The 26,193-nt window shown below is 45.4% G+C and overlaps 1 protein-coding gene across 1 annotated transcript in view; it reads right to left on the minus strand.

Annotated features, from left to right (window-relative positions):
* Positions 1 to 22,853: 22,853 nt before the first annotated feature.
* LOC135905246 (uncharacterized) overlaps positions 22,854 to 26,193 on the minus strand; it is a 100,713-nt gene continuing 97,373 nt past the window's right edge. Inside the window, exon 7 of the mRNA XM_065436254.1 lies at positions 22,854 to 22,993. Coding sequence (XP_065292326.1) covers positions 22,970 to 22,993 — 24 coding nt within the window. The 3' untranslated portion in view covers positions 22,854 to 22,969. The remainder of the gene's footprint in view (positions 22,994 to 26,193) is intronic.

Raw genomic sequence — 26,193 nt, forward strand, 5'->3', positions numbered from 1 at the left:
GCAAGTATCGCTAACCGCAAACTCAACTGTTCCACTTAACCGTCGGGAGCTCTGCCTGAATGAAAACACGAAAAGCCTTTTTGTGTTATAGCCAAGGCGAAGCACGGGCGCGGGATTCTGCTCTGTAGGCTTGTTGCCCAGAAAGTGCTCGGAGCAAACCTGCGTATTACGTTTGTAGTGCGCAAAGTTGAACGTGGCACCAAAATATACACAGATCGAATACTCACTCGTGCATTTTCACTGGGTCGGTAGTTCTTCCCATTCACTGCAGCTATCCACCGGTGACGCAGCTTGGCATTCTTCGTTGCGGATGGAAATCGGCGCAGGCTGAAAACACCGCACCGGCACGATTCCCTACGTGTGTTGTGCTCTTCGCAAACAGCGCTAAGCAACCTGCTCCTTTTCCGCTGGTTGTTTTGGCATCCAAACACGACGCAATGATGCCCAGATGACTTCTTCTACTTTGGATCGGTGTGAACGGGCACATTTCCGCACTTTGGAGCCCTAGAGCAGGCGTTTGCCATGTCTACTGGTCGCCGGCGAACACACTTTGGCAGCCCAGTACAAAATAGCGCCGGTCGACCGGGCAACCCGGGTGCGAGAGTATGCGTTCGGTTAGTCTGGGTGCGAGACTAGCGTGTTCTGGTCTATAGCGAGCTTCTGCATATTTAAGACGCTTCTAGAAGAAGCGCAGCGTCCTCCAGTCTCGCTGTGGTCGACGCGTCCGCCATAAGGCGAGTTGACTCGTCGGGCAAAGGATGAATCACCAACACTACAGTAACCAACCGCGTTTTGGCTTCCTAGAATGAGTGTTCGTGCTCCGAGGACCAGTGGATAGTAGATGTTTTTTTTAGTCGCGACGCAGCAGGCCGGTAAGCGGCTGAAGAACCTCCGCACGTGATGGTATGAAGCACCTGTAAAAATTTATGTGCTTATGAGCTTGGCAGCACCGGAGCGGCAAGAATGTTAAACCCTGTCTTGCTGTTTGCACAGGCGCTGCTGCTGCTTCGTTCGGCTACAGGACAGGCCGATAACGATTTTACTCCGTCGGAACATGCTGCTTCGTGTTTGGACGTGCGCAAGCTTCACGAAATCTTTGGAACTACGGAACGGGCATTTGTCGCCGAAGGTGTATGGACAGCGAAGACCTAAGGATGATCGACATCAACCCTGGGGGCGGTTTCTTCGAGCCAGGATGTTATCTGTGCCATAAGTGGGCTTGGCAGCACTGGAGAGACAAGAATGCTAAACCCAGTCTCGCTGCTTGCACAGGTTGGTGCGAAACGTTACTTTAACTCTATTCGAGATGACTGTCGTTGTCTTGTAGTGCTGCCGAGCGCACAGGCAACCAGTGTACTCGTTGCCGACTGTCGGGAGGTCATTGTATTGTACGTGGAGACGTGGAAACAAACCCTGGCCCTCAAACGCAGGAACTGCTCTTACAGCTGATAGAAGGGCAAAAGGAAACAAAGCAGAAATAATGGAAATAAAACAAAAAAATTGTTACTGCCGAAATGGCTTTGGCCCAGATACCTGCACTGATAGAAAGGGTAGAAGTGACTGAAACAGAACTGTTAACTCTGCGATCCACTGTGGCAAAGCTCATAAAAAAAGGTTGGCCAAATAGAGAATCACAGCAGAAGTAATAACATTGTGATCAGTGACATTCCAGATGCACAGAATGAGACGGAACAAACTTTGAAGCAGGAGGCTGTAGTCGGAATTCTGCAGGGAAAACGTAATCTATCAGTTACAAGTGTCGAACATATACGTCGAATTGGAAAACCTTCTTTAAACGGACCAAGACCCATCATTCTGCGGCTGGGAAGCCTCGCAGAAAAAAAGGACGGACTACGCAATCGCAATAAGCTAAGTGGCACGAATATTTTCATCTATGAGTTCTCGGATGATGTAAGTAGGAAAAGACAATGCCTCTGGAACAGTGCATTCGATAACAGAAAAAGAAAAGAGAAGGTCGAACTTGTGTTTGACAAAATGAAGATAAACGGAGTGATGTACGCATGGGATGAAGCCTCAAACCAACGCTATAAGTTGACTGACAGCCCGTCTAATACAGGTGCAAAAACCACTGCTTCCTTAAATGTCTGACATGCGCATCCGGGCAAGCTTCGGCTACTGAACGTCAATGCCCGTAGCCTTGTTAATAAGGCTATAGACCTGGAGCACGTTTTGTTTGAGCATCACCCAGATACAGTATTTGTAACAGAAACGTGGCTACATGAGGGTGTCCGAGATTGTGAAATATGCCCTACGGGATATAACGTTATCAGAAATTACCGCAGTAGCAGGGGTTGGGGAGTTGCCATCTTTCTGGAATGCAGCCTTAAATACACGGTCCTTTACAAACCGTCCGACATTGAAGCAATATGTTGCAAAATTCTTGAACGACCCGACTTGATTGTGGGATGCGTATATCGCACTCAGGAAAGTACCGCCGCTAGTATTGATGCACTGAATAAGAAACTGCATGATTTACGCGTTCAGAACAAAAACGTTATCATAGCGGGGGATTTCAATGTTCCAGACGTTGAATGGGACGAAATGGAAACAAGTACGCGAGACTGCGACGCAGGCTCAGCAATTATAGATATGTCCTTTTCACATGGACTTACATAAGTAGTACGTGACTTTACTAGTGTCTGCGGTAATTGCAAATCTATTCTTGACCTCTTTTTTTAAGTCATGGCAATCTATCGAGATACTATAGAGTTGACATTCTGCGCGGGATCTCGGATCACTCGATTGTGAGATTGTCTTTAAATGTAAGTTCCTTTTCAAGGGTCCGTAGGCTTGTTTCATATTACAGACGGTTTAATGAAGTTGATGATACTTCAATAATAGATGAACTAGCCTTCTCTTTTGAGAAGTTTGAAAAATTAAGTCAAGATGAATCTGCGCATATCGATGAGTTGTGATTAAACTTTAAGAGAACGGTTCACAAATGTATAAGCCGCTATGTACCACTCACATGTAAAACAAAACGATGGCCCATGGCGAACGAATAGGCCCATGGATTACGAGAGAGATCATACAACTGAAAAGAAGTATGGCAAGGCGTAGGGCACTTTATAAGCGTACACATGATTCCGCTCTTCATGATGACATGTCGAACTTAAGTAAACAGCTAAAGTTAATGATGAAGGAATCCAGGAACAAGTACTATGGTGTCACTATGGTTACTTTTTCATCACGCGAATCACCACCACGTGCGAAGTGGCGTCCCTTATGTTTGCAGATGGAAGAAGGGTGAGGGTGCTTTGCACACCGGGGGGTTTCGCCGCAGAGCGGTCAGGAGCCGCAACTTCGCGTTGCGGAGACGCCACGCCGCGGCAGCCGCCATGCCGACTCGGCAACACGACAGCGCTGGTCAATAGAATCTGCGTCTACAAGATACAGTCTCTTGAAACGCTGTTTCAGAATGCCGAATGCGTGCTCAATTGCCACACGCTGTTGGCTGTGAACCTTATTGAAATTCCGCTTGTAAAGCTCAAACGTCGCCCTGTTGTCCCTATATGGAGGCATCAGCCATGGGAGAAGCGGAGAGCAAGTAGTCGTTAGCGCACTTGGTCCCGGCTACATCGTAGATGGGGCTTTCTTTCAGCACGCGCGCGTCGTGTGCGCAGCAAGGATATCCAACGAAAATGTATATGAAACGGCTGCTTGCATCGCAGATTCCTTGCAGAACGATTGAAGGGAATTTTTTCCTGTTATGGTAGGATGAAGGGGACTCTTTCTGGTGAGGGATTTCAATGTGACAGCCGTCAACACGCCCAATTATGTTTCTAGGTCCTTTGCCGTTGCTTCTAGCAAGAAAGCGTGCTTTGATATTCGCCCGCTCCCCATCGCTAGGCCAAGCAATCACTTCTTTACTAATACTGAATAAGAAGTCCAAAAACCTGTTAAGGCACAGAGACACTCATGACTCTGACAAATCGAAGGTATCAGCAATTCTGTACATACTGTTCTGAGTACCTAAATAAGACAAAGCAATTAGGCACGTTTTCTCCGCGGGTATTTGCGGGCGACCTCCCCGAGGGCTTGGAAAAAAAAATAGATGCCTTGAAACGCTCCGCAAGGGTCTGAAATGTGCCTCTGGAGAGCCTAAAAAGGCACTTGAACTCATGATCAAAATACCTCGCCACAACTTCCTCGTAATATCTATGAATGCGGTTGCGATCGTTGCGGACCAGTTCAGCACCGACTTGGCACAACACTGCATCGAGTTCCTCGTCTTCGCTCTCAGATTCTATCAGTTCCATAACAACGTGCAGGTCATCCATTTCGTTGTCCAAGTCAGCAGGTTTGTGGACGAACAAGATAAATAAAACGGCTTCTTTGGACACGCGTGCCGTCGTTGCGGTCGTCTCGCCAGCTTATTACCCACGTTTTTGTAGACGCAGCAGACGACAGGCCTGCAGCTACACATTCGATTGACATTTTATTGGTGGCGCTGCAGACAGGTTCCATCTTGCAACCTCGCACAAGGTGCCGAGAACTTCTGCACCGTGTATCGGCACCACTTGCACCTTTTCGTTTCCGGTGCCGTGCACCTTTTTTGATTCGGACACACCTTTGGTGTGTGTCGGAAGTGCTTAAAGGGACACTAAAGTGAAAAATGATTTCTTCTGCATCAGTAAATTACCGTTCTACAACACAAAAAACGCCACTCTTACAACGATAAGACGTTTGGCGAGCCAGAAAAAGCGCAAGAACGAAATACGGGTGGCGATGCCTACTTGAGTTCCCGCAGCTGGGGGCTGTGACGTCTTGGATTTTAATGGCATCTTCTAGGGCCTACTAAGTATATATAGTGGTACAGATTGACTACGTTGCGTTCTAAAGGAACCAAATATTAAACATGGCAAGTTTCAGGAACCTTTATTCAGCCAACGCTGCCCAAATGCGAAAACACCCAAATTCGAAAACGCTGACGCACCGGCGCTGGGGTTTCGGCGCGAAATTCAAGTAACGATACTTGGACCTTCATTTTCTCATCTAATAATCAAACTATTTTAACTGGCAGAAGCTCAGCTGATAACTCAAAGAAACAGACTCGCACAAACGACCACGGTAGGAAACTCCTTGGCAGACTCGGGTATCACGAGCTCCTTGAAAACCACAACCAAACTAAGCCCATCCCCACAATAATCAGAAACTGCATCAAAGTGGCGCCAATACCCAGAAATATGGACCCAACTCTACATGCAGGCAGAAGAGAAGCCAGAGCTGCATACATTGAAAAAACGCACGGCGACAAACCAAACTCCCGCTTCGTGGACGCGGCAAGATACTCAGGCAGGCAGAAAAGAACGGTAGCTGCTGTCACTGACTACATGGGCAGAGAAATCATCAGCGCCTCCACTCACAACACCACTATCGTGGAAGCAGAAGAAATCGCAATAGCCCTTGCTATCAAAGCGACGGAACCAAACCAACAACAAATAGCCATCCTATCAGACTCTCAAGCGGCATGCAGAAGCTACCTCAGGGGACGAGTATGCACCGCAGCCTATAGGATTATACAAGATATAAAACCCCGAGCCAGATTTCACCTTTTATGGATACCCGGTCATGAGAGAATCAGGGGAAACGAAGAGGCTGACAGAGTAGCCCGTGCGCATGCTACACCCCACGGGTGCTCACAGGAAGCCTCTGACGACCCGACCCCGATTGAGCAGAACTACTCTGCAATTTTAAACTATCACAGAGGAAATAGAATGAAGCTACCACCCCCAGATAAGAATCTCACTAAGGAAGAACAGGTTATATGGAGAAAGCTGCAAACCTATACATATAACAACCTGCACATTCTCCATAAAATTTATCCGGAAAGATATACGGACACATGCCCATGGTGCGGAGCCACGCCAACCTTAGACCACATCTCATGGGCATGCACGGCATATCCACAAAAGACAAACACAGAAATTACGGAGCATACACAATGGGAGGCGGCGCTGTCCAGCTCACAGGAAGAGGTCCAAAGGGCCATCATCCGACAAGCAAGACGGCGCGCGGAAGCCAGTGGGGCCCTTGTCTAGGGGCTCCACCCATTGAGCGTTTTATTCTACAATAAAGTTGTTCTTCTTTGAAATGACTCCCTACAGGGTTCTCAAACAACGCTTCATTAGTCTAAACTGATTTATTGTTACGCTTTAGTGTCCCTTTAAGTGTACTGAAAAATTGTTCTTGTGCATTCTGTTTATGTTAATTTCTTTTTATACAAACAAATTAACTGACATTCCAACTATCACAAACATAGGTTGTTACCATAAAGTTAGAAAAATTATCGATCACGTGCCCTGGTGAGCCAATCGGATAGCTCACCCCACTGACGTCATATGGTGATTTCCGTCATATGGGTAGGGACGGCTTAAAATTCCGCCGAGCAGTGTGGTGCGATCGGCAGCGATGTGCATTTTTAAAACCTTATCATAAGTTACACGCTTTACGCGGAGCACTTAGATCTATCAATTAATGATCAGAAGGACCTACCCTAACGACTCAGTACGTTTGTAGAAAATCGCCAAAACCGTTTCAGGTTCCCTGTAATGTAAGGAGAAAGGAAAAACGACTTTGCCTTTTCTATTTAATCATTAATGAGCTGCTACTTGTTGATAACTCTCGCTACATAAATGAATCTAAGACCCGCATAGCGTGAAATAAACATAGTAGAGACGTTAGAAGGACCCTAAAAAGAAAAAAAATATTAATTCTGCATCAGTAAATTACCTTTCTACAACACCAAAAACACCACACTTACCACGATAAGAGGTTTGGTAAGCCAGAAAAAGCGCAAGAACGAAAGACGGGTGGCGACGCCTCGTTGAAGTTCCCGCACCTCATCGCTGTGACGTCATGGATTTTGATGGCATCTTTTAAGGCCTACTTAATTATATAGCGGTACAGCTTGACTACATTGTGTTCTAAAGGAACAAAATAATAAACACAGCAAGTTTCGGGAACCTTTACTCAGCCAACGCGGCCCAAATGCGAAAATATACTTTGGAATCCCTGACGTCACACCGACGTACTGGCGTCAGGATTTAGGCGCGAAATTGAAATACTGATATTTCGACCTTCATTTTCTCATCTAATAATCAAACAATTATTTTGAAATTACTGCCCGCAGGCTTCTCGAACAATTTTTTATTAGTCTAGACTTATTTATTGTTTCACTTTACTGGTCCCTTTAAGGAAAATCGATTTCACAAGCATTGCTACAAATACTCATTCTTCCTTTCGACAGCACGTGACTGGAATTGTCTCCCTGCAAACATTGTAAACGCAGGGACCCATGAGCAGTTTTCCGAACTTTTGTCCGAATATTTTCAACAATAGGGCATATATTGCTGTTTCGCTGTATTCTATTGTTCCGTTCACTGCTTGCTGTATGTTGATATATTGTTACCACTCCTGTCTTGTTCCTGATGTGGACCGAAAGTAGCTGTAAATAAAATAAATAGAAACTCGCGCAATTTTCGGACGGCTGGAGGGCTGAAGTCCTCGATTGCCCGCACCCGTGATTTGAATGGGTTGTTACCTTGAGGTGAAATGCGATCGCCGAGAAAATGCAGGGCTTCAACTCCGAAAATGTATTGCTGGTGCTTTAGGACGAGGCTGTGTTCATCGAGTAACTCAGCAGAGGAAGGCACTCTTTGGGCTCTTCGTCTGTGCGACTTGCAATGAGAATGTCGTCAAAGTAGATGAAAATAAACGGGAGTCTGCGCTAACTTCGTCCATGAACCTTTTAAAAGCTTGCATCGCATTCTTCAAAACGCAAGACATATAAAGAAACCCAGAAATGCCAAATGGAGTAGTGATTGTTTTCTTCGGAATGTCGCTGGGCTTGACAAGTATTAGGGGGTACGCGCTTATCAAATTCCAACGAGACGGGCGCCGAAGTCAATAATGTGCGGAAGGGGGCATTGATCCGTAGTAGTGGCGGCATTGAAAGCTGGGTAATCACCACAAGGCTGCCAGTCACCACTGTCCTGGTTTGGAACCACATGGAGAGGTTAAGACCAATTGCTGGAGGAAGGAAGAATAACGTTCGAACTCACGGCGGACTACTTACAACCTCCGTCCAGCGAGATTCCGTGGCCTGGCGGCGGCATGTGGGCCGGTGGTGGTGATCTGATGCGCCGCCCTGTGTTTCACGGGCAGAGCATCGTTTCGGGGCTTCGTGAGTCACGGGTAAACAGCAAATATCTTGTCGTACGTAAGCCAAGTAATCGAGGGATTTTGCGTTATCCTTCAGGCGCCGATCGCGAACACTCGCACGTGGGTTGAAATGGCTGAGGACGTCCGCTCCCAGTATGGAAAAGCTGACGGCAGTGCAGCCCATCGATAACGTTCAACCGTTACTGAGCGCAGCCCATGTGACCCGATGGCAGTGTTGTTCACTACGTGAAGACTTGCCACGTTGGCCATCTGTGCCCGTGGCGGGAACGCTAGGCAGCTCGGCTACGGTGTCGGCGAGGATGTGGGTGATGGGGATGCGATCGACTACGAAGAATATAGGTGGCTTGCGCCGGGGAAGCCGGCGTCCAAGTGAGGTTACGGTCGGTTAAGATACCGAGAAATCGCTGTGTCCGTACGTAGGGAAGGGCTCGATCACCAAGTAGCAATGGGTCCATGCTACTTCCATGCGCTTGCGAGTAAAGGGCATAGCAACGCGAGTGTCTGGGGATAGATGTAGCCCTCGCGATGTAAGATACGATGACATATTGAAAAGCACTGGCTGTTGTCGCTGCTGAGTTACTCGAATAGATCATGACACACTCCATATACAGATGTCAGCAACATACAGCGCCGTACTGACGCGTGTACTTGTTTGTCTTTATCGGGCGACACGTTTCACCGCCTGACAAATGTTATCGCACAGCGCAGGACGCACTTGCATGTGTCGGAAATTTCTGGAATATTATCGATGGCTCCATCCGCTGTCTGTTTTCACCGAATTGTGTAATCTGATTGCATGTATGCGCGACGTGAGTAGTGTAGAACTTTGTGGAAGACACACGGTCCCAGCGATTGCTCTGGAACATTCGACGACTGATGTATAAAAGCCCACGCGCTTGACCCGCTGATCAGATTTCACAATTCGGCCACAACAGACAGCGGATGGAACCATCAATAACATCCCAGAAATTTCCGACACATACTAGTGCGTCCTGCGCTGTGCGATAACATTCGTCAGGTGGTGAAACATGTCGCCCGATAAAGACAAACTAGTACACGTGTCAATATGTACCCCAGTTGGCAGGCTATATTTCATGTTAACGAGAGGGATGTTGAATAGTAGAAGGCTAAAGATTTCCCGTCGTGGAACTCCGTTTTAAAGAACATAGCAAGATGTCAGACCTTCAGGAGTTGCCATGCAAAGTTGTTGGCCTTCGAGATAGTTGGGTAGCCATATATAAAGGCGCCATGCAAGGCCTACGCCATCAGCGGTCTCAAGAAATGAATGATGTAAAAGAAAATAGAAGGCTGCTTTGATGTCAAGAAATATGACTGCAATAGACCAAGAGCTTAGATGGTCTTGTAAAGAGGAAATCAGGGATCTAATGCTGATCTATTCTGCCGAAACCCCTTCATTTCTTTTGTATAGATGCCTCGCGTTTCAAGAAGTTACATTATTCGCGTATTAATAATTTTCCCGTTATTTTCCCAACACAGATGAACAAAGCATTAGGTAGGAAAGATGCTTAGCCGGTGGGCTGTTTCGAAGGCTTGATCGTACGTACAATGTTAGCGGGTTTCCATTCAGCTTTCACTGCAGCACTTGTCCACGAACTCTTGCGCATTCGCAGCAGCCGGAGACGGCAGTGGCAGGAAAGGTGCGCAATATATTCGTAGCTGGCTTCGTCGATGCCGGGAAAAGACTTATTATTTGGTAGTATCAGCTATCTCCACTGAAAGTTCTTCCATGGTGAAGGGTAGGTACACGTCATCCATAGACTTTTGCGGAGGTTGTCTGCCAACCGAAGACACGCTGCGTATTCCGCGACGCCCACATCCAAAAACAAGCCTACAGTATTATTCTGCAGTTTGCTTCAGGGGATAGTCCTTTGTGTAATGAAAAAACGATGAAAAGGTATAACTTCTGGGCTGGCATCCGCAATCATCTGATGATATGCCAAATATTAGCCACAGGTTTATGAGCATCCAGCGTCGCGTAAGAATGCCTCCACTGTTCTCGACATAATTTATTCAGATAGCGTCTAATTGGGCGCTGTGCTCGTCGAGAGGCACGCAAATCGTCAAGATCTTTAGCGCGTAGTGCTTTTCTCTCCGCACGTCTTCGGATAGCGCGAAGGTACTCCTCTTCATCGTGGCCAGGAGCATCAAGGGGCCGGAATATGGTACAGGACACGGTGTTTTCATCAGGCAATGCGCTATTGTCGACACCCTTTCGCTGTCTCGAGTTGCAGCTTTAATACCTCGCCTAGAGGTACCCGTTCAAGCATCCCAGTCTGTGCATTTTATTTTGACTTCAAGACAAGGCGTCTGAAAACCGGAAGTCGATACCAGAATCAGATAGTGGTAGCTGCCACTCTTCGCGAAGTCAGTGCAACAGCTAAACCTTTGAACAACGGACATTGTCACAAAGGATATATCAATGCAGTTGTTGACTCGCGGCCCCTTCAGGTAACTAATGCTACCATTGTCTAACGGCCTGGACGACGGGGGCGTGGGAATTATCTGCTCCGTTGGAAGTAAGTGAACTATCGCCTTTCTGAAAGAGAGAATAAAAGTTGCGGCAGAAAAAAAAATGACTAAAGATATAAATAAAAGAACAATAAAAGGGAGGTGAGGAGGTCGCAATATAATTCACTAACTAATAACAAAGAAAAATACCATTGAATAATAACTAAGTGCTGTTGGCTGTAGTTCGAAATTTAGCATAGCGAATAGATTCTAAAGCCCCCTTTGAAACGTGTATGCCTATTGGTTGCAATGTCTTGTGCTTATGGATGAGGTAAGATCGTGAAGGATTCATTTCTCAAAAAACAACGGCAGCAGACATAGTTAACAAAGGCGAACTGAGCATGATACGTAAGGAAAGCGCCTATGTAAGTAATTATGGCGGGATCAATATTAAGCACGCTTAGTCTATGTACTAGCAATGAATGGCTTACCTTATAAAATGCGTTAGTAACGCGTGCTACATATGCGCCATATGCTACATATGATGCATATGCGCCCGTACGTAGCTGGTAATGCAAAAGAAAAATTATGAATGGGACCTCCTGACGCACGCTGGAGGGCCATTGAGTTAACTTTACAAGAGGTCTTGATGCGAACGCCCCCGGCCGCCAATGATAGATGGGACACAGTTATGTTCTTTAGCCATCGAAGAAGAACAGTCGTCGAATGCTTCCACGAGAAGCACCGGTTGCTGTTACTTGCGGGCACTCATCTTCCAGGATATTCCACTTGTGCCATTAATAATCCGCGGTATGACGAAGGACGCCCAGCGCTAGGTCCTTGCCAGAACTCATGCTAACGTAGAGCAACACCTGGACGTCTTGATGAACGTGTGCGTAAACTCACTATCATGGCATAGCCAGACCGCCGGCGTCAGTCAGCGAGGCACTTCCTTTGGCAGAGCAGGTGTCCGTAACTATTCCTCTCATAACGGTATTTGAAGTTACACCAAAGTGGAGTCGACAACCGAAGAGTCCGAAGTTGGAAGAAGGTGACTAGACAAAGGACAAACGAGCAAAGGGGGATGTTCAGTCACACCCGAAGGCACCACAAGAGACTATTAATTTAGCAATTTCGACAACGCGCTTGTTTTATGCTGATTTGCTAGAAAATGAACGGTGAATTCACGTTTTGGTTGATGCAGGACTTGAGTAACTATAATGACTGAAAATCTTATTTTGTCCCATCAAGTCATTTGTGGGAAGCCCATCAAGGTATACAGCTATCATAGAAGGACCAGGATACTCGACAAACGGACTGCCGTGGTGGTCGATTACAAAGGAAATAAGATGTGCGTGAAAACATTCCTGATTACTGATATAATGTTGCGCTTTATCTCAGTGCGGTCGGACCTGAAAAATTAGAGGATAAATACTTCCTGGCGTGAGGAGGTGCACGTATAATGTACAAGCGCTAACATTTTACAGTGAAGATGTGTATGGTTAGAGTACCATGTATTCTTTGTGCTTGTGTGTCAACGATAAAGAATGTGAGCGCGAATCGAACGTGGAGGTAGTGCAATTCCGAGTTGACCCGCGGCGGATATGAAGCAGGCTCCAAGCACTCTGCCCCTGATAATAGTAATATTAAATAATAATACATGTAAAAAATACATCGAGACGCATTGCTTCAAGTCTATAGCTATGCTGGAAATGTTTGTGAACAGCACGTGGACTCACAAGCAGGAGGCGCTGCCATATACGCAAAGAGCACAATGTACGTACAACCATACACACTTGTCTTGCAAGAGGACAATGCCTCCGACTGTGGGAATATCTGTGCTGTAAAAACGAAAGACTGAATTATGATATCCACAGTGTATGTATCTCCAGCAATACCTAAGTGCGATATCAAGAATTTGATGACAACGCACTTTGCATGCGTAAGCGGTGATGACACTACCACTGTGATTGTCGTTGGAGACTTCAATGCGGACATTTTAAAACCAGACACGAAGCGGTTCACTCAGTTCGCGCTAGAAGAGATTGGTATAAAGTGCCACACCAATCCAAGTGATTCAACTACTCAACAACGGTCATGTATAGATTTAATCGCTCCAAGGTTGTAAGCGAAACAATCCATGTATCTATAATCCCAAAACTACAGCCACGACCATTACAACCATTAGGACCATTAGCCTTGTCTTTCACGATATAAACGCCATTTCTAACTGGTGTGACCTATGGTTAACGCAACTTAACGCAACTAAATGTAAATGTATGCGTGTAACTCGCAGCACTATTCTTCCGCCGAACTATTACCTGAATGATACTTCCCTAGAGGTCGTAACCTGCTGTAAATACCTAGGCGTCCACATAACATCGTCACTATCCTGGTCGTTGCCCATCGATAAGGTAATTGTCAATACAAATCGCATGCTAGGCTGCCTTCGCCGAATTTTTTCTTCTACTGCTACATCATTAAAATAACTCTTATACAAAACGCTTATTAGGAGTAAAATGGAGTACCCCTCATCCATATAGGACCCGCACCTCGAAACCCTTATTCAATCTCTTGAACTAATCCAAAACAATGCCGCGCGTTTCATTGATAGCAATTATAACCGCACATCACGCGTAACTGCCATGAAAAACTCTGCAACTTGCGCCTCTCTCAGCTCGACGTAAGCGCTTTCGCCTTGCTTTGTATTATAAACTATATTTCCACAATTCCTACCTGCGCGATAATCTTATATTATCTCCTACCTACATTTCCTTTCACATTGATCATAGCCACAAGGTTGGAATAATTCAATGCCAAACCAGAACATGTAACAAATAATTTATTCCTACGACCTCTCAGGAATCGAACCACCTTCCGGACCCAGTAGTCGCAATCGAGGACAACTCAGTTTCCTTCGGCCTTATCCGAGACCATCCCTCCCAAATAAAATTAAGTAATCAATTTTGCTGTAACAACTAACCACCTTTTGCTGCTTTGTTATTTACCTACGTGTACGCTTTTACCCATTCCACTATGCAATACTTCGGTCTTGAGGGTACAATAAAATGAAAATGAGTAAAAATGATGAAAAGAAGTACATGAACGCTTGTCTAACCTGTGCGATGTGCTAGAGCTTCGCTGGTTATCCACCTTCACAGAGTGGGACGGCTCCAACTTTTTTGTTTCGAAGACGAAGGCTTGAATCATCCTGGAAACGGAATGCTCAGGAATTCTAACGCAATAAGAGGAAGTGCTGTGCATATTTTGTATGCTCTACATGCCTGCGTGGCAAGTACCATCTTATCTGCGAAATGTTATAGTGGTGTAAAAAAGAAAAGCGTTCAACCAGACCCTCCGCCATTGAAGGGGAAGGCCATGCGCCAGTGCAAAGGCGATCACCGGATTCGAAGCTTCCTTTCTATACGCGCCATACACGCTCGTCAAAACAAGCCGACGAAGAGACATATTGAAGACAGTGTGTCACAGTGGTATGGTGAAAACGGCATTCCTTTGAGCATTGTGCCGTGTCAACCAAGAGCCATTGAAGATAAACGGGTAGCCTTTGTAACACCGCTACTAAGGTACGTTCAGGAAAATAAAAGGTCCATCACAAATACCTATATCTGATGCTACCTCTGATGTCACCCTCAGACAGCCAATACGAGTGCTTAGAAGCGATCCACAGAAAAGGTATCCGACTTTGCCTTGGAGTCCCTCAGCCAGCTTCAAACAAGAACGTGCTCTACGAAGCTGAGTCACGCCCTCTACGACTTCAGGCTTCCGAGGCTCTGATGATCCAGCTACTACGATTGAGTGAGTCTACGCCGGGTAGAGCCCTCTTACGACGTATGGGTAGCAGGCCGCGCTCACATTTTTATGCAGCATTGAACACGCTTCGCGTATTAGGATTGCGCTGCTCGAGACAGAGGGAAAGGATAGAACCACCCTGGACATTCGAGGACATCACATGCAAGTTAGGTGTACCACGATTGCAATCAAAGAGCTGCATTCCATCTGCAGAAGATAAGCCATTAGTCCTGGAACACCTGAACACGACTTACTCGAATCATCTACAAGTATACACAGATGGCTCTGTCAAGGCAGACAAAGACCGCTGCGCAGCTGCATTCTATATTCCCTCTCTAAGATATACGTGGTCTGGCCGTCTGGACTGTATAGCCTCGTCGACAGTTGTGGAAGGCGTAGCAATAGCTTCTGCTCTGCGCAAATTAAAGACTTTGCCTCCGCAGAATGTGGTTGTCCTTACGGACTCACAGGCCGCATTACAGTATACCGTGGTTTGCCATCCCTCAAGTTCTCACGCAAATCACTAGCCATCGTGAAACAACTCAACAACAAAGGCTTCACAGTAAAGTTTCAGTGGATTCCCTCCCACATTGGTATCTCAGGAAACGAAAAAAGCTGATGCGCTTGCATACGCAGCGCTCTATCATCCTCGCAAAATCAAGGCTCCAAAGAGTAATAAAGTGCAAAAATCTGACATTCGAAATCACTTTGCGTCGCTTTGGGTTCCACCGCATATGCCCTGCGTAACCAAGAGACTGCACCGAGAGGAAGCCTCACTTCTATATCGAATAAGGACAGGATCTGCTAATACACCGGCCTGGTTATTCAAAACGGGGCGAATCAATTCTCCGAACTGTACGGCATGCAACGAGACAGGAGACACTGAGCACTTTTTGTGGTCCTGCCAGCAATTCCAAGATGAAAGAGACACTCTCCTGAAGAATCTGCAAAACAAGGACCTTCCGCATGCGCGCCTGCAACACCTTATATTTCCCGAGGGATCAGTTATAGCCCGCAAAGAAACTTCACGTCTCCTGATCGAATTCTTAAGAGAGACTGGTTTGGTGGACATATGGTGAAACCCTTCAGCGGTATTGTGCGAGACGCTCGGGCGAAGCAATTGCCGGCCTTGTTCGCCAGGCTAAACCCGCCTGTTGCTACAATTCACCACCACCACCATCACCACGTATATCATCATAATGGCAACGCTAGTCATAATTGAAAAAGAAGCAGGGACGTTATATGAAATATACAGGGTGTCCCACCTAACTTTATTCAAGCTGTTCAATGAAGAAAAAAAAGAGATTACAAAGAAAACGAAGTCCAAGATACGATTTCTAGACCTACGGCGTTCGCTCGGCAGAATTCTGACGCCAGAACACCTTAGTCGTTGAAAACGTATCTTGCACCATGTTTTCTTTTTCAATCTTTTTTTGTCTAACACCTTGCTAAAGATTAGCTGGGACAGATGGTACGCAGTCGAACATACCCAGTGACTTTAGGTCGGTATGAAAGAACGATGGCTATGCCGTTACATAGAGCAATGTTCGTGATGTATCCCAAGAAAGCAAATCGCATTAAAACTGTTGCAGTGCCGTAATTACCTCAAGAGAGAGAGAGAGAATAAACAGTTTTATTAGGTAAATGCAGCATTGGAGAGGCGTCCTCATTCCAGAATGCATTGAGCTCGAGCCGCGTCCTGGGCCCTCGCAATCAGCCGTTGCTGATCCTCGAGGTCGGAGCTGGCCAAGGCTCTCTCCCAAAGCTCGTTGGTGTGGTTAGGGTTCGGAGGATTTAATGGTGCCTCTCTGCAACCACCTTCTGTGGGCCTGAGGGACCCGGGCTCTGCGCAGAAGCGGCATTGCGGAGAGAATTGTGTAGGGGCTATGAGGTGATTTCTGGTTGGATGGTGAATGTATTAACCTGTAGAGCTCGGAGGAATCGCTCCTGCCCTCTAGGTAGTGACTTGTGAGGGGGTGCGTATGTTCTGCGGGTTAGCTTGTAGTGTTCTGTGATGTCTTGGTACGAGACTAGAGGGTGCATGCGCTCGGGTTCTGATTCCTCGGCGTCGGTTCGGTGGGTCGAACATCGAGCCACGTGGCTGGCAACCTAATTACCAGCAATCTCGTGGTGAGCTGGCGCCCAGATAATGTCTGATCTCGTTGGCGGCTTTTGATTTATGAATTTGAGTGTAGTGGTATGAATTCTGCCGCTAGCAAAGTTTCGGCACGGCTCTTGGGAGTCGGTGACTATGACTTCAATCTCTGCTTGGGAGAGCCCGATGGCTATGGCCGCTTCCTGGGCTTGGAGGGAATTGTTTCGGGTGAGCGAAATGCTACTCCGATGTTCTTTGTCGACGACAACGGTGGCTGTTGTGGCTGCGCGTCTGGGGTAAGACCCCGTGTCCGTGTAGGCTGTAGAGGGTAAAGTCCCGTATTGCTTGTGTATGGCAAGGGCCCGGGCCTCTATTCGCTGTGCGTGGTGCACTAGGTGCATGTTGCGAGGTAGAGGACGTACGGTGATGTTTCTCCGGATGGCATGGGGTAGGCTCACAGTCTGAGGCGGCGGATGGCTGAGAGGGGCAGAGAGCAGGGACACATAAGAGTTTTTATAAGAGATATGTGAGCTGCCAGTGGTGTGGAGAGTGTCAGCGAAAGGAAAATTGTGGTGCCGCTGCCTTTTAATTGCGCAAACTGCTCCAGGAAAGTGGTATGGGAAGGTTTGGAGAAAATCAAGAATGATATTTCTGTGCTTCAAAAAGCAGTGCGGGACGATTCCACTTACACGCAGCTCGACGCGTCGGGAGGCCGTCAAATGCGCCGTGAACGTCACAAATGCAGCAGGACCAAAAGAGCAAAACTTCTCCTTTCGTTAGTTTACCTTTTCCATTGAGATATGTGGCCAAGTTGCCTTCTGCGGCAGCATGATGCGTAAGGAAAGCGCAAACTAGACTGGGGTGCCACCACACAAACCTCTCCAAGATTTATTAAAGGACCTCTGTCCCCTTCGTTAAGAAGGCCGACGCCGTTGCGAACTCATAAGGACATTGACTGACCGTCATTACCATCGAAACTGTTCAGCAAGACTGCGTAGTGCAAAATTTACTTAAGAGCGATCGAGGAGGACAAATGCTAAAATGACCAGGTACGAGTCATGATGACGCACCTGATAAATACGATGCGCTTAATATGCGGTTTAGAGATGCTTCTTGGTGAGACAATGCTACATGTTTTAGATGTGTTATGAAACGAGCTCTTAACGGTCCTGCAAAAACACATCATTGTGCTATTATAAAACAATTACGAAAACTCAGGCAGTCGAATTGCGAAGGTCCTACGAGCCTGTCTGACTGGCTTTGGGCAATGAATGTTCAAGTACTGCTATCTCAGAGTTGTAATATGTGAACCGAATATGGCATCCTTATTTTCCGTTCTTACTAACAAATAATCCAAAGGGCAGAAAGAGTACTTACTTGTTTTTATGCGAAGCATATTACGAGAGCTCAACCCAGCTCCTCAGGCGCGGCGGTGTCGCCATGAAACCACGTGACACCGTGACGTCACGACAGAGGAGAAGTGGCTTTGGCTCAACTCTTGCAAGACGGGCTGGGTGGGAATCGAACCAGGGTCTCCGGAGTGTGGGACGGAGACGCTACCACTGAGCCACGAGTACGATGCTTCATAGCGGTACAAAAGCGCCTCTAGTGAATGCGGTGTTGCCTTAGAAACGAGCTGTTTCTAAGGCGTGCGTCTCTTGCTCAGGCGCACATTTCGTTGCCGCGCCGAACGCTGCTTTGCTCGACGCTCACCGCGTCCAATGCGGGGCGCGTAGTCGCTGCCCTGTAGCCCATTGTCTTACACCCCTTGGCGGGTCGACGGGAACGCTGTCGCGTTCCACTTTTGAAGGCGAAGCAGTAATGCATGAGTTGTTTCTTCGTCTAGCCGAACCAAATATAGCCAAGCAACAGCAGTTCACCAGGCTAAACAGTGGTTCAACAACTAAAATAAAGGCTAGTATGCTTCGCATCCTGTGCTTAACCTTACCTAAGCCACAGCCATTTTCGCAATGTAACAATACCAGCACATTAAGTTGGAGCACATCCTTCCCGTACAAACATTTGCTTAACTATACATTATAATTGGTGCACATTTTCAGCAATTTCTGGTTGCATAGCTTAAACATTAAAGATACACTATTCTTATCGGTCATCCATACAAGCTTCCGGAATTTCCAGGTAGTCGTCGGCAAAATTAATGTCGATAATGCCTCGATCGGCTCGGCTTTCACTTTCACTCGATTTCCAACGCTAAGTTGGAATCCCTCCAGGCAAAAAAGTTGTCATAGACAACTTGAGGGGACCTGGGGACCATACAGGGACAGCAGGAAAACAGACACATTCACAAATTTCACATCACCAGGAAATTTGATTACTCAAAATAGTGTACAATGCAAGATAAAGACGAATACAGTTATGGCAACTACGAAGATATTTTCATGTACATTGAAAACATAGCAACGTCTAATATAAAGATACACTTGTACTATAAGGACTGCTCACTCATTCATAAAAAATATGTTTTTGTGACTTGAATTTATAAAGTCGCATGTTAATGTTTATTAGTGAAGTCACACTCTCTACTAGTGCGGATATTTGGTAGGCGAGGACAGCAACTGCATAATTTGTACATGTTCGTGGTGTTGTCCTCCGTTCGTTACGCTTCATTCACCACATGGGGCAGAGACCTCGCACACTCTACGTTTAGTGAAGGGCTGACGGAGATCAATTGTGGGTCTCCTGCATGTCATTGCGCGGCGAAATGCAGCAGGTGTTTTAGACTTTTCATTTCTTTCAAGAAGCCTGCTGCCTGCTACACGTTGGTGTAGCGATCTCGACGTTCGTTGTAATGACCATCTTCCGACATATATTCAGCTTATGTACGCCTAGTACATGAGCTCCAGATCCAGCTTAGTACGCTTTGAGGTTCAGTTTTGGCAGCTATTTAAAGAATCGGTAAATCTTGCTTCTTTGAAAACGTAATAAATTTCCAAATTCAGAGCTGTCATTGCATTACCTTTATGTGACATGACAAAATATATCAGTGTATGTGCACCTACATCACCTATTGATGACCAAAACAAGCGACTTCCACGATACGGCATTACTAGAAGTGAAATACAAGACCAGAATACAGTTAGATAATTTTACTTCTCGCTATGATCAACAAAATGTACTACGGCTTCTTGAGAAGCTGTAGAAACAGCAATGAAGGGTATTCTGTGTCTCTCTGGAATTGAGAAACGCTTTCTCCAGAACTTGGTGCATTGTGCGAAGGCGTCGATAACCTCCGCCGCAGTTGCAATGCTCAGCGCTATGGTCCGACGGGAAGGACAGTGTGGAGTGGAGTTCATCGAATATTTCTGCAAAGTAGTTGTGAATGACTCCTTCACACCATCATCACACTCTCCATTGGCCTTTCCATCACTTAGTGATGACGGTTTTAATGCGCCATTCACCATACACGGTGTTGACGCCGCAATATCTGCTTTTTGCAGGAACTGATAGCATTACGTACCCCACAATTTCTCATCTCGTTGTCGAAGCTCTGTTGCTCTCAAATTCCATGCCACACCCGGTTACTGCGCCCGACAGTTGGAAGAGCAGCCGTCTCTTATCTCTGCTGAAATATATCAAATGGCTATACAATTTTCCGTCTTATCGAAAGACAACCTTGAAAAGCTGGGTTGATCGCGTTATAGAATGAATTAGCATGCTTGAATGGCTACTCTAGATAACTCGTGGCTTTTCTCATTTTATCAACAGATTCCGAAGTCGTCAGTCATCTATCGACGGTGTAATCGACATGCATTCTTAAGTCCAGCATGAGAAAAGACGCCGCCGTCTGACATGTATGTGTGATTCTCCAGCTATCTCAGTGGCTATGTCTACAGTAGACGGTGACAGTTGCAGACTTGACGTTCGCCGGGATGTTCGACAGAGTAGGTAGAGCCCATGGTCCGATGTTTCAATGTTATACTGGTGCGCTTTGCACACGAGTTGCCTCGCACTATGTAAAGTGTCTCGTTTGGAAGTCTCATTACCCAGCTCTTTCTGTGCCGTGCCCATTGGGCAGCGTTAGCCCGCTATGGGTTGAAACCCCGATTTCGAGATTTACCGCGCCGCTCACGGGCACACTGCGCTATCGGACGTGAAAAAGGAGAACTATTCTGTTGTTTCCTAAGCAGTTCGCCTTTTCCCCCCGGGCGGCGATATTTCAACGCGCGGCGAAGCTTTCGCGCTCGTCGAGGTAGAAAGCAAAAATGGCCGCCCGCTACGGATGATTTGAAAGGCCGCGTTCGATACTTTCCGCGCCGTTCACGGATACTCTGCTGCACCGTAGGACGTAAAGGAGAATAACGGTATGTTCATTTTCTAAGCAGTTCGCCTTTTCCCCACCAGGCGCGAATTTTCGAACGCACTTCGAAGTTTCGCGATCGTCAAAGCAGAAAGCAAAAATGGCCGCCTCCGGGAGAGGCGCACGCGCTTCGAGAGGTCGCAGATCTCGCTATTCCGCTGCGTTTGTTGTTGACTGTATCCCTGGATCGAGCAGCAGCGAGTCTGAGGATGCGACCTTTTCGTCGGACCGACGACCACGCAAGCCAGCCCGGAATATCGACGGCGGCAGCCTTGCCCGCCAAACTGTAGTGCCTCCACCTAAATTTTTGTAGGGGAATACTTGTTCGAAGGAAAATTTTGATTTTTTCGGAGATAGTGCTAGTGAGAGGGCATTACAATTTGGCTATCTCACAAATTTTGTTACATTTTTTTCTTAGCAGATACAAGCGTTTTTTTAGAAGTCATGTTTGATTTTATCCTACAATCTTCGTTTTGGCAATTTATATATTTCTTATGACATATGCCACGTTAATATAAATTTTATGCATGAAAAGTGCATTCATCGTGCCTTTTGTTTAAGTATTAGATAAAATACTGAGTGCAGTAGTTCCTCCAAAAAACGAAAACTCTGGCGTAACAAAAAACCCTTTTTTTCCCCGCGGTAGGGAAAGAGTTAATCAGCACCACTGCGGCACAGGTTCACGCGTCCGAAAATGTGTGCAAGGCTTCAACGTGTGGCTACAGCTAGGTTGAAGTATTTGCGCCGTGAGGGCATACAACCCTCAACAATGAGGTGTTATTTGCTTGCTGAAATCAATGTAAAAAATATTGCGTCAATGTCGATTGAACGAGGCCGCCTGTACTCAACCACCACGAATTTCTCGGTGTTGTAATGGACCGCGGATTTTCTCGACACGTCGCTGCACTCAATCCTCGAGGCAAAGAGAGCTTCGCTCGCGAATTGCTCCCTCACAAGAGTTTTTCTCGCAATAAAGACATGTACTCAAGTCATGATCCCAAACTGATGGTTACGGCCTCGCTGGAAGTGCGCCGTTACAAAGCAGCCTTAGAACCTTTACTTTAAAATCAAAACTATTTTTGAAAACAATGCGTGCCTGTAGTGCTAACACTACGCTTTCTTTAAACTTTTGCATCAAGTGTTTTTCTGCAAACAAGCATCTTAGAAATAATTTGTACTAATACAGACAAGATAAAACACATCTGCTAACACATTTTGTTTATAAGCAGCCTGTATAACTGACTCGCGCAAAAGTACATCTCTAACGAGGCAAAGCTGTCCGTCTGAGGACTGTTGAAAATTTGTAGTCTGTCTATACTAAAAGCTTTTGTAAGCATTGACCGCGGAATCAGCGGCGAGGGGTCCAACTCTGTTACGTTCAGCAAGGTAAGTTTGACTTTCTTCGCGCTTCATGCACAGTCAGGCTGAAAGCGAGTGATCGATGTTGGGCTTGATCCGTAGCTTGATGAAGGTGCTCCTCACTGCCATATCTGGAGAATATTTTCAGGCGTTCCTTGCACAGATGGGCGAGACACTGGTGGGCCAACACAGCGCGAAAGCGTAGAGAGACCTGAACGAGTTTAGCAGCATCGGCGTCGAGGACGATGAGGACAACGACGGTGGGCCAGGGACAGGCCATTGGCTAGGACGCGAAGCGGGCACGTGGCTCATATCGCGCGAGGGCCCGGGGAGATTCATCCGCCGAGGCGAATGACCATCCGCTATAGGGGCCTTCTGTTCAGTGAAAATGTACTTCTGTTTATTGTGGCTCATCGTCATCACTGATTTTGCACGCCGCAAGATTGGTGACCCGGACGTGATACGAGCCCGCACACGTCAGAATCAGAATCAGAATCGGTTTTGTTTGTTCCATCTATTTACTAAGGTGAATCACTAATTAGCCACATGACCCATCCAAGTGGCAGCGGGAACTTGCATGAAAAGGGGCTAACGACAGCCATTGAAGTGTGTTAATAACACACGCACACACGTTTATTTGGGCACATAGTTGTTTACAAAATTATGTTTAGAAGGTCCGTTTATTTGCAAGTGAGGAAAATAGTGTGTTCGAGTTAGCGAGGTTTTATTCCTCGGTGCTGGAAGGCAAGAAAAATGAAAGAGAATTAGATTGCGTGAACTGGATTATGCTGTGCGACGCGACGTTTGCGCTCCGTTCGCTAAAGTAGTTACTACAAAATCTGCTACCGCTGAACGATTGAATGCACTATATAACAGACGCATATCCAATTTTACGGCCATTGTATCCATCGGTATTGAAGTGGAAAAAGCTTAACTCCATTTAACAAAATTTTGGGTTACCTTCTGCAACCCAAACAGGAATGTGTAGATTATTTTTAGACAAAATATAACAAGAGAAAGCGAGTAGGAAAACACGTCAATGTAAAACAGGGCATAAATATCAACATTGATATACGACTGTTGTATATAATCGAGCTAGATTTGTGAAAAGTATGAAGTTTTCTTGCGTTTACCATTCACCTTCCTCTTTAGTTCCAGAATTTTGTATTTCTCTCGAAAAAAATAATGGAAAATTTATGCAAGGAGACAAAAAATGTCGTAATTATGCGTGATATGGACATAAATTTAGTGGAGTCATCCCCGAGCTCTGTCACTTATTAATCTTGTTTTCAGGGTTTTGGTTACGAATGTCTTGTTAATGTCCATACACGTTCAGTTATTGGGGGTTCTAGAACTCTAATCGATCATATACTGCCTAATCTTTTTAATCCATCTGATGCAGGTGTACTTGAAAGTGACATTACTGACCATTTTCCCCTCTTTCTGAGCGCTACATCTGCACACTATTCCTATTCCAACTCTTGAACCAAACTTGTTTTCGATGAAAGTTATTCTCAGAAGCTGTATCTCACACTGACTGGTCTTTCGCTTTTGACACCAATGATCCGCAGGTAGCCTTTTCACGATTTCTAACTAAGTTTTTATCACACAATATTTCAGACTATAAAAAGCCAACAGACACTGACACCAAGGACAACACATGCTGTCCTTTGTGTAAGTGTCTGCTGGCCTCTTATGATATGACTAATAAAAATCGGGCCCCTCGGTTAACCCCCTTTCTTCTCGTTTATCTTTCATACTGTCAGATACGCAAATACAAAAGGAAGTGGCTTCACCTCAGATCCCATGAGTCTCGGAAGCTGCATCGCACACTGATTGGTCTTTCACTCTTGACAGCAATGATCCGCAGGTAGCCTTCACGCGATTTCTAACAAAGTTGTTATCGCACTATCATTCCTACCATCAGATACGCAAATGCAAAAAGAAAGCGGCTTCACCTCAAATCCCATGGGTCACCGATAGTATGCTAAAAGCCGTGCGCAGACGAGAAAACGTTTACAAAAGGAACAAAGAGACAATCATTCCACATAAACCTACCTGCGCGGTATAATTCTACAACACACTTTCTTCTCGGCTTAAAAAGCCTAAAATCAAATATTATGAAGAAAAGATACTCAAATGCGGTTCTGATGTAAAGAAAAAAAACGTAAATAGTAAGCTCACTTTTGAATAGGAGGCAAAGAGGTGACAGCATACCTAAAATATCCCACGATGGTAATACTTTTTAGGACCACTTAAGGTATTGAGGATGCTTTCAGCAATTTTTTCCCCTAATATCCCCACTCAAACTGAACAGAACTTACATGCATCAAAGCGTCTTCCACAATCACTTTATATGCTTCCAACCACTCCTCGTGAGGTGGTATCAGTACTATTAGCAATTTAAATATAACTAGTGCTCGACTGCACAACATTCATCGTGGTCATCTTAATTTTAAATCAATATAATTTTTACTGTCTGAAATTATTATTCTCATGTTTAAAACAGGGACCTTGCCTCGCTAGCTTAAACATGGCAGGGTTATTCCAGTTTTTAGAAAAGGTGATCGCTCATTGCTATTTGACTATATACCAATCTGTGTTTTTACACTTCCTTAGGAAGGTCATCGAGAAAATAATCGAAAACGATTAATCAAACAGTTAAACAAATTTAATATTATTTCACCTGACCAATTTGGATTTTGATCCAGCTACTCTACTTACCTAGCACTTGTATCTCTTACTGACTAAATAAAGAAAGCCATTGATGATGGTAAATTCACAGCATCCTTATTTGTAGACTTTTCACAGGCATTTGATAGCACTGATCACAAGATTCTTAATGTTAAACTAAATTCAATAGGTATAACAGGTCCTCCTTTACTACTATTATGCAGCTACTTACGAGACAGACAGCAGGTTGTTAGTGTTTCCGATGCTTATTCTAATTCTAAAATGACTAATTTAGGTATATCAAAAGGATCCAATTTGGGCGCATTATTGTTTTTACTTTATATTAATGATCTACCTAAATGCATCATATCCCTTAAGTGTATACTATATGCCTATGACCCTACAACTACTCATTCTGAAGAATGATGGTAACTGCAATAACAAGGCTTCATAGTTATCTTTATAACTTGTTAGAATGGGGCAAAATGAATAGACTTACCATTAATCCCACTAAAACAAAATTTATTTAATTCTCCTCCCAAAATAAATCATCAGTAAGCATTCCGCCCATTTCCATTGGTAGCCACTTATTATCAGCAAGTGTAGAATGCACATACTTAGGTGTTATTATTGACTGTAACCTAAAATTTCATCGCCATATAACTCATTTAAAGAAGTTATCTCATGGAATACGCATTATCATTAGGACATGTCCAATCTTTTCAAGACCTGTGTTGTTCTCACCCTATTTCGCGTTTGCACACTATCACATTAATTACTGCATAACTTCCTGGGGTAACACGTACGCTACTCACCTAAAGCTGATACAAACCATACAGAACCAGGGGATTAGAATAATCACGTCGAGTTCGCACATCGCCAATGCTAAACAGTTACTACAAGCAAATAACATTCTGGACGTTGCCATCCTTTTCAAGTACAACCTTGTCACTTTCATTTCAAACTAATGAACGAAGAAATGTCATTGTTTGTAATTCCTATATCATATTTAACAAACACTAACTTAACACGTTTCGCGCTGCATAATATCTTCATTCTGCCCAAAGTGCGCACTAATTATGGTAAACAGACAGTTCACATTCCAGCCATATTATCATGGACTACATTACCATTTGTCATAAAACGCCAGAATGCCCATCGCTTTCCATCAACAGAAAATTTTTTTTATGTGATACGTATGTGGCATAGTGCATGCACTATATCAACGGACTTTCGTTTTAGACCTGCCATTCTTATGTAGTTC

The sequence above is a fragment of the Dermacentor albipictus genome, chromosome 8, assembly GCF_038994185.2.
Source record: "Dermacentor albipictus isolate Rhodes 1998 colony chromosome 8, USDA_Dalb.pri_finalv2, whole genome shotgun sequence".
NCBI lineage: Eukaryota > Metazoa > Arthropoda > Arachnida > Ixodida > Ixodidae > Dermacentor > Dermacentor albipictus.